This window comes from Arvicanthis niloticus, chromosome 18 (assembly GCF_011762505.2).
Source record: "Arvicanthis niloticus isolate mArvNil1 chromosome 18, mArvNil1.pat.X, whole genome shotgun sequence".
Lineage (NCBI taxonomy): Eukaryota > Metazoa > Chordata > Mammalia > Rodentia > Muridae > Arvicanthis > Arvicanthis niloticus.
Genome location: NC_047675.1, coordinates 43,480,861 through 43,490,388, shown reverse-complemented (window position 1 = coordinate 43,490,388; position 9,528 = coordinate 43,480,861). Strand labels below are relative to the sequence as shown.

The 9,528-nt window shown below is 47.1% G+C and overlaps 1 protein-coding gene across 1 annotated transcript in view; it reads right to left on the bottom strand.

The window, feature by feature from the left end:
- Window positions 1-34: 34 nt before the first annotated feature.
- Window positions 35-9,528, bottom strand: part of Plcg2 (phospholipase C gamma 2) — a 131,746-nt gene continuing 122,252 nt past the window's right edge. Inside the window, exons 32-33 of the mRNA XM_034522442.2 lie at window positions 1,045-1,229; window positions 35-405 (exon numbers count right to left, since the gene is read on the bottom strand). Of these exons, the coding sequence (XP_034378333.1) occupies window positions 363-405; window positions 1,045-1,229 (228 nt within the window). The 3' untranslated portion in view covers window positions 35-362. The remainder of the gene's footprint in view (window positions 406-1,044; window positions 1,230-9,528) is intronic.

Sequence of the window (9,528 nt, the reverse complement as noted above, 5' to 3'; positions counted from 1 at the left end):
TTTACTGTATAAATCAGGTATAGAATGCTTAACGTCATGAAACTGTTGTCTTTATTCAATGGGGCTGAGAACGGGGGAGGAAAAAATGTGAGGCACACAGTTTAGGGAATCCTCTATCAGGAGTATAAGTTAAGAAAGTTGTCCAAGGTGAAAAAAAATAGGAAGGTCTCAACTCCTCTTGCCCATAGGGTCATCTTCAGAAATGTCATCTCTATAGTGAGTGGCTCGGAGAGAGGACGATGAATGTCACAGATGAATCTCTTCCTGGGGGCTGATTATAAGGCTCTCCCATACCCAGATGTACTCGTGAACACCATATGCAAGCGCGCGCGCGCGCGCACACACACACACACACACAGCTTCTAGGAGTAGAACCTGCTGTTGCTTACTCTCTTCTCTCTCAGCCTGAAATAAAGGAGATGGAGTCCCATCAGTGACTAACTCCCACCCCACCTCGCAGGTCACTAGTGGCTGAGTGGAGGAGGCTCTGGGCTCCTAGCACACCCCTGAGGCTTGGGGAATGTCCACTTCCTCCTTGGGCAATGGTGGCTCTTCTAAGGATCCGATGAGAACACACCTGGTGGGTGGAGCTCATACAGCAGCCTTCTTTGAAGGCTAGTTCATTTGACACTTGGTCGGGAACATGGGGCACCACTGGCTGCCTCTCCCACCCACTCCATGTCTGGGGCATGACCAGAAGCTTCCCCTGGGGAGAATTCATGTCAGATCTGAACCATTTAGCCTACAGCTGACCATTCAATGAGGACAAATTGAAAGTCTGTCGTCAGAGTAGTTTAATTAGAGAGTGCTTGCCCTGCCGTCGAGGCTCCGGGTTTGATCCCCAGCACAGCCACAGCGAACGATTGATTGGTGCTCCCCAGCTAACCTCATTATTAAACCAAAGTGTCCGTGGGGAAAACAGTTCTATCTGAGGGAAAGGGCGGGTGCTTGAGGGTGTCAGGGAGCCCCAGCTGCCAAGGTCACTCCTAGAAGCTCCAGGACTTTGGGGGTTGGAGGAAGTTGGGGGGTTATGGCTACACCTACCTCCGGTTGCACTTTTCCTGGTAGAGCTGCAGCTGATTCTCATTAACATTGAACTCCTTCACCAGGGCATCACGGTTGGCTCCGCGCAGGTTCTGGTGTGTGTCGTATAGAAAGAGCTGATTGTTGAGCTCTTCCTGCCGCCTCCGCAGTTGGCGGCAGGAGGAATAGAGTTCCTCTTCACTCTCCTGGAGGCGGGGTGGGGGAGAACAACCTTGTGAGTGACATTTTCCAAGCCAGGATGGGAGACACGTCTTGTGTCTCCCATGAGTGCTTGGGGGAGGGGCAGAGGTTTTGCCACCGGGGCTACTCCTGGAGGTCCGGTGACTTTTGCTACATTGTATAACTTCCTTCCAAAGTTTGGAGTCTCTCTTGTGGCCCCCAGCCTCTGCTTGACCACCATCGCCCATAGCAGAAGCTAGCAGCTGCTACAGCCCTTGGGCTTCCAAACGGCCCTTTACTACGAAACCCTGAAACACAAGAGCACCGTGTGCCTTTCTGAATTGAATCCACTTGTCACTAGGTCAGATCAACCACTGGCTTTTACCTATGTTCATGGATGTCTCTACAGGCATATGTTCACAGGGAAGAAAGGATGGCACAAGGTGAGGACAGGGGTGGTAGAGCAGACAGTATCATCCAAGGGACTTCAAAGGCGGAGTAGAGCTGGAGAGATAGATGCTTGGTCCATAAGAGCTTAGGTTGTAAGCATGCAGGTGATCCCCAGCACCCATGTAAAAACCCTCAACGGAGTGATACAACTTAACATCAGCTCTGGGGAGGCTAATATAGGTTGATCTCTAGGGCTCACTGGCCAGCCAGCCTACCCTAATTAGTAACTTCTGTGCCAGTAAGAGAAGCTGTCTCAAAAACCAAGGTGGGAACTGGAGAGAAGGCCCAGGCATTAAGAATTCTTGCTGAGGCGGATTTCTGAATTCGAGGCCGGCCTGGTCTACAGAGTGAGTTCCAGGACAGCCAGAGCTACACAGAGAAACCCTGTCTTGAAAAACCAAAAGAGAGAGAGAGAGAGAGAGAGAGAGAGAGAGAGAGAGAGAGAGAAAGAGAGAGAGAGAGAATTCTTGCTGAGCCCCCAGAGACCTGAGTTCAGATCCAAACACCCACATCCGGCAACTCACAGCCACCTGTAACTCCACTCTAGGGGATCCAGCACCTGCTCTCTCATGCACATAGACACAGGCATAATTTCAGTTATCTTATGTCACACTTCTGTGGGTAGCTACAAGTGCAGGAGGATGCAGCATCTTCTCCAGAGATGCTCTCTCTTGGTTCAGACACAACTCCTCCATTCCAGTGTTACCATTTGACTGTAATGCAGTGCTTCTCAACCTGTGAGTTGCGACCCCTTTGGGAGACCAAACAACCCTTTCACAGAGGTCACCTACGGCCACTGGAAAACATACATTTACATTATGATTCATAACAGTAGCAAAATTACAGTTATGAAGTAGCAATAAAAATGATTTTATGGTTAGGACTCACCACAACATACGGAGTTATGTTAAAGGGTCGCAGCATCAGAAAGGTAGAGAACCTCTGCTGTACTGTTTTGCTGAGTCAGGTCTTCTGGCTCGGCTTCCCACCATAGCTCACCTACAGTTACTTCCACCAGCCACCCACGTGAATGGGAATCAACTTTTTATGGGCTGCTTGCTTTTTTTTTTTTTTTTTTTTTTTTTTTTACCTCTCAAGACTCACTGATGTTCTAAATGGCTTCTGGAAGAGCAAATCCTTTCCGGAAAGTTCAAGTTCTCCTTGGGAAGAATAACTACAGCAGCCACTGCTCTAGGAAATGCATTTCCTAAATAATAAGCCTCAGAAGTCAAAAATCACCCCTTGATATGTGGGCAGCAGAAAGCATCTTGCATCTGCAGGCACGAAAACCTGAATCTTGCCATCCATCTCCACTGGGCCCCTGGGTGACCAGCGCACCATCAATGCACAGCGATACTCGGAACGGGGAAATTTTTCTTTTGAGGTCTCAATGGCGGGGCTTAAATGATTCAGTAAATCATGTCATAAATGGATGTGCTGTCACCTAGGCTTCGGAGTGCAGAGTGGATTTAAGATAATCCTCGGGGCCCAGGATTTTTAAAACGGTAAACTAGCTCTTCACATATAGCCAGCAGCTACATTAGCCCCTACCCGTGGCGGGCTATCTTTTGAAGCTTAGCATTGACGTCTCTCTATAGCTACGGAATCCACCATCGCTTCCAAGAGATTATTTCATCTGCTCTGAGACTGTAGTACACTGCCTCCTTCATCTGTGGTCACATGGCCAGTGACTCTGCCGGCTCTCCGCCACTTCTGCATCAGCACCCTCTGCTTCATCTCCCACTGTGATGCTCTGGAGCAGATTCTTTCCTTAAAGGCTACGAGCCTACCTACAAACTGTCATTTGTTTCCTGTAGCTTTCTCGAAGAACTGTGGCGAGTCGGGACTTCCGTTCAGTGAATGCTGTGGTCGCCTTGATCTTCTACCCAGGCGGCTGGCGCTTTCTCCATATTGAAATCAGATGTCTCATTGTCTGTGCTTATAAGAGTAGCTTGCCCCCCACCCCCAAGAGCCTTTCCATAGTGTTCACAGCTTAACAGATTACAAGGACTGGCTTCTGTCCTGTCTCTGCTCTTGATACTCCTTCCCGGGATGAACCTATTCTAGCTTTGATCTAATGTGACAGACATGTGACAACTCCTGTCCCTGGGACATTTTATTTACTGGTGCTCTTAACTGTGTCCCATGGGATAAGAGGCTAGAGGAGGAGCAGTGAAGGATATTGATCAATCCACAAAGCGGTCAGAACATACATATTTACCAATTCAGTGTCTCACATGGGTGCGGCCTACAGTACCCCTAACCAGTCACAACCGTAAGATCAGAGATCACAGATCTCCACGGTGGTTATAATAATCTACCACATGCCAAAAATTAGAAATAGATTCAGACGGTGCAGGGCCACACAACGCTCTCAGGAGCTGCTAAGGAAAGTCTGAATGAAGGGTTTCATGCAGGGTTGACTCAGTTTTCAAAATTCTCAACATATACGAAGTATGGGAAAGTAAGGTTTGCCTGCCTAGGTGTGGCATATATTCTATCAGTGATTTTCAAGTAATTTTGGCCTCTTAGTTAGAATGTTGTTCTCCCGGGATTTATTTTTATTGTATGTGTACAAGTATCTTGTGTGCACATGTCTAGTGCCCATGGAATCATAAGAGGATCATGGATACCCGGAACTGGAGTTTCAGGCAGTTGTGAGCTGTCCTGTGAGTACTGGAGACCAAACCCAGGTCCTCTGAAAGTGCAGCCAGTGCTCTTAACTGTTGAGCCATCTCTCCAGCACTTGGGGTTCTTATTCTTAAATACCAAGCATTCTAAACATCTGTCCAACTTTATGGTATCACAGGCAGATAACAACCCAAGGAGGTCACCCTGTTTAAAGAAACAGGAAGGTTTGCTTTCTGACCCCGGACACTGTCAAGTTCATAAGGGTTCCCAAGACAACGAAGTAACGAGATTGTTATCCGTTTGCAGAAGGCAAAGGTTTATTTCTGAAGTCAATGTACTGTGGGCTTATCTTTGTGTTGACTGGCTCACCCGGACTATGAAAACGTATTCTTACAGTTTTCCATTTATTGACTTAGGGGCAAGAGATGTGCCACAGGGCAAGCGTGGAGGTCAGAGAACAGTTTAGCAGAGCCAGTTCCCTACTTCCACCCTGCGGGTCCTGGGGATTTGAACTCAGGTAATCAGGCTTGGAAACCAGCATGTTTACCCACCGAGTGCCTCAGGGGGCTCAAAGAATTGCCTGTGTCCTGAATCTCAATTAGCTTTTACTTCACGAGCTTTCCACTGTCAGGTCCTTTGGTAACTAAACATTCTTTTTTATATTCCATTCCTCGATACTTTGTAGTATTGTGTATTTCTTAGCGTCTCCACCTGTGGTTCAAACTTCGGGCTTGGGCATTCCTGCCTGCCGAGTAGCTGGGACTCCAAGTGTGCCTGCCCCACCGTGCCTGGCCGTCTTTAGTTTTACTTTTAAGTTACTGCTTTTCCCAGTCCTCTTCCATCCATTTCCAGCTGTGTAATTCCTGCCTTTCGTGATTTGTTCTTAGGCTATTTCTTTCTTTTTTTTTTTTTTTTAAACCCTAGACTGTCAGATTCCTTCCCCAATCAGAGTCCAGCCCAGTTGCCCAGTTAGATGCCCAGTTAGTGTTTGCCCACATCATTGTGCTTACTACGCACTCAAACTCCTGTCCTGATCTGTTCCTGTTCATTCTCATGGGTAAGTTTCTGGTGGTGACTTCCTCCCCACTGCCCTTATATGATGCATGTGTTTCAAGAGTCCTGTGACTTGAGCAATCCCAATGAAAACGTCATTTCCCTTTTACGTCAAGAAAGAAGTCTCCCTCTGCAGAACACTTTCATCCCAGTCCCTGTCATCAGAGGTGAAAACTTTTAGGTCCTTTATTATATCTGCTTTGGGGGCTGATTATTTTTTATTTCAGATTGCAGGATTTTTCATTATGGTGTTCGTGTTTCGTGTACCCTTACTCGATACCATCACAAAAGCTTAACCAGTGTTCTGGTCTCCATAAGATGCAATTATACCACACAATCTCCTCGTGTGCCCGCCTCCCCGCTTTATCATCTAGAAGTTTCGTGTATATATGGGGCTACATAAGGGTTTGCTTCCAGTAAAATTCTTGTAAACTCAGCAAGGCATTTGTGCATGTGGGTGTGCATGGGAGCCAAAGGTCAGCGCTGGGCATCTTCCTCCGTGGTGCTCAACTTTCTTATTTACGTTTGAGACAGCATCTCTCACAATGTAGTCCTGTCTCCAGCGCTGAGATTAAATGTGGGCGCCACCATGCCTGGCCACCTTACTTCTGAGATGATGTTTCTCACAGACCCCGGAGCTTAACCAGTCTACCTGGCCCGTGAGCTCCAAGGATCAGCCTGCTCTTCCACTTTTCCCAGAAGGCACTGGGGGTTACAGATGTTTTCCATGTAGCTAGGCTTTTATGTGGGTACTGGGATCCAAACTCAGGCAACTTTACCAAGGGAGGCATCTCTCCAGCCCCATGAATGCATCTGTACAGTAGCACCTCCCTGGTCCCACGAGGGCATCGGTACTGTCCTGCTCTTCTGACAGGTGGGGACTGAACACTTCATTCATTCCCCTTGCCAGTCTGCAGCTGGCATGTCTGTCCCTCCTTCAGTCTCCAGGGCTAATGAGGACAAGTCTAATACTAGACTTTACCTTAAATACGCTCAAGCTTGTTTGGTTGTATCGGCCGTTTTCTATTCATCCCACTGAACCAAATGAATGCACCTATAGAGACTGTCCCTCTGTGAACTGCCTGAAGAGTGTCCCAGCCTGTCACTTTCTCAACAATCTCCCTTTCTAATGGTGTTGTTCTAGATTCTGAAGTACTGCCTTAAACATAGGCACCTTTTTTTTTTTTATTGAATTTTTTCTGTTTTGTATTTCAAGTCAGGATTTCTTTGTATATAGCCCTGACTGTGCTGAAACTAGCTTTGTAGACCAGGCTGACCTCAAACTCACAGAGATTTTCATTACCTAAGAGATCGGAGTCCATTTTTGTTCCCAGTTCTAGATCCTTTTCCAGGGCTCCACGAGGTAGTTCCCCACAGTGCCTGTGACCTCATCTACTGGTTCCACTGCCCACCATCCACCCTAGCTACACAGTGGGCCTTTCTTCCTCTACGTGTGCTAGGCTTGGTTTCTCATTACAGCTTGTGGCTTTGCCTGATTGGTCTCTATGTCCTGTCAATGGATCTAGGAAGGCAAGCACATGGCCAAACTTCACCCGGTTAAGACACCAGGAAGGTTTTAACCTGTGTCTCCAGGTCCCTTCCCCAGTAGAAGAAAAACCATTCTCAATCTCAAAAACTTCCAGACCAGCTCCATGCTCCCTCCTCTGGGACTCTGGATTTGTATGCAACGCCCTTTCCCTACCTCATGGGTGGCTCTCTGTGTCTTTATTCCTTATGACTTCCAAAGCCACCGATGCATCGTAGCTTTTTTTCTAAAACAGAACCACTTCTGTTGGGCTATGCTTTTAGCTGGAGAACCAACAAGCTGGGCTTTCCTGGTTCTCATTACTTCTTCTTCCTTTCTCCTGCCAGCCCAGAGCAAAGCATATTCCGACCCAAACCAGGCTATTTAGGGAAACTGGTTTTCTAAATTTCCCCACCAGGTACCACACCAGCTCAGTCTCTGATGATGGTCAGGATGTATGTAAGTTCCACAGTCTGTTCTGTTCCCCAAAAGCAGGTCACCTGGGCAGAGACCCCCCTCCTCTAAATGTAAAGACTGACCTAAAGCCCAGCCCTGACTTTCAGAAAACATTTCCCCTAAAGCAGTGGTTCTCCATGTTCCTAATGCTGTGATCCTTTAACACGGTCCCTCGTGTTGTTGTGACTCCCCCACCATAAAACTATTTCCGTTGCTACTTCATAACTGTAATTTTGCAACTGTTATGAATCATAATGTAAATATCTGATATGTAGGATATTTGACCCCTGTGAAAGGGTCATTCAGCCCCAAAGGTGTTGCAACCCACAGGTTGAAAACCACTGCCCCCCTTTAAATGTAGCGTCTTTATATTCTTTGTTCTATTGATTCTACTGCCAAATATCTAGCCCATAGGGGATATTTTTAATCAAAAAAAAAAAAAGTTACGTGAAGATCTCTACTATTTACAAAGTCAACGAAGGAAAACACTCTGCCACCAACTACAGCGCCCAGCGGCAGAAGCGGGACTGAGTGACTCAGGGACCTGTGGATGCAGGGCTTTGAAAATCACACGCCAGAGAAGAGCTTCTTTGAGCCGGCTGCAGAGGGGGAAGGGGCACACATGTGTGAATCCAACTTCACCAATATCACGTGCAGAAAAAAAAAAAAAAAAGGCAAGGCAGAGGAGACAACAAGCTATGAGCAGGCTGTTATGGGGTTTTTATTTTTAACCTCCTTCCTTTTGTTCCCCTGCTACCCAAATTAAATACAGCAAATAATATTATAGTGCTAAAATACTCCTTAGAAACATATATTTTGCAAACACGGTAAGGAACTAAGGGTCCGCAGGGCAGTGGTGGTGCATGCCTTTAATCCCAGCACTTGGGAGGCAGAGGCAGGCGGATTTCTGAGTTCGAGGCCAGCCTGGTCTACAGACTGAGTTCCAGGACAGCCAGGGCTACACAGAGAAACCCTGTCTCGAAAAACCAAAAAAAGAAAAAGAAAAAGAAAAAAAAAGGAACTAAGGGTCTGTAAAGCAACTGTGGTATGTAAAGGGCCACCTCTGAATTATTTATTGACAGACTTCTGCCACTTTAAGCTTTATTTCAACAAATACTTTATGAGAAAATTCCATCAGGGCCCTCAATGGATAAGTCCCTCGTTCAGAAAAGTCTTGCTGGCTCTCGCATCCAGAGGTTATAGTGACAAATCCAGCAAGGTTGGATATCAGAGGGGAAGCCTAGCATACTGCACGCATGGCCTGGACAGCCTCTGAGAGAGGCCTTCATCCCAGCATGGATGGAAAAGCCAACTGGCAGCTGGAAGTGGTACAGAACCAGGTGACAGATGTACAATTAAATACAGGCTCAGGAGCCAGCCACTGAGATGAAATTTACACATAACTTGGAGGCTTCCTCTTAAAGGACCAGACCCGCAAGAGGGGACTTTCCATTCAGAACCTCCTTCCCACTCCCAGTTTCCCTCACTCAACAGTGGGATCCCCAACGTAACATGTATCTCTCATCAAGGAAGCCAAGCCTAGCTAAGCACAGTTTTCATTCAAATACATCCGTTTCTTCTGCTGTCAGTGATTCCTAATAATTTATTTAGGACGGTTTCAAAGTGCGGTCCGACTGCCTGCCTCCCGCAGCCACGTTCGCTGCCTGGTTTTCCCACGAACAGCCTGCAGGTGGGCTTTATAGGCACAGAGGGGCAGCAGAGATTCTCTTTCCCCAGGCAACTGAGGAAGAAGCCCACCCGCCGCAGTGGGCTGAGAGGAAGGGAGTCTGACTCAGCAAAGCCTCTTCTAGCTTCCTTGTCTTCAAGGTTTAGGTTTGCAGTTCTACCACCCCTGCTAAATTATCCGGTCCCACTCATTCTGCATCTGGGAATGGAGCCTAAGCGAATAATTTAGACATAAGTGAAGGGAGACTATAAGTGAAGGGAGACTGGCCTGAGGGGTAAATGGGTCCCATCTATGTATTGGAGATACTGGAGAAATAAAGAGCTTATAGCCAATCTACTTGATGGCAGAATCTAATATAGAAAGGTGCTTTGAATCTCATTTTAGACCAGTGGTTCTCAAAGGATATGGTCATCTGAGGGATGTGTGACAACGCCTGGAGTTTGTACTGCTGTATGAGGTGGGATCTGCTGCCATCTACTGGACAAACTGTAGATGCTCTATGGACCATCTACAAAGAATATCC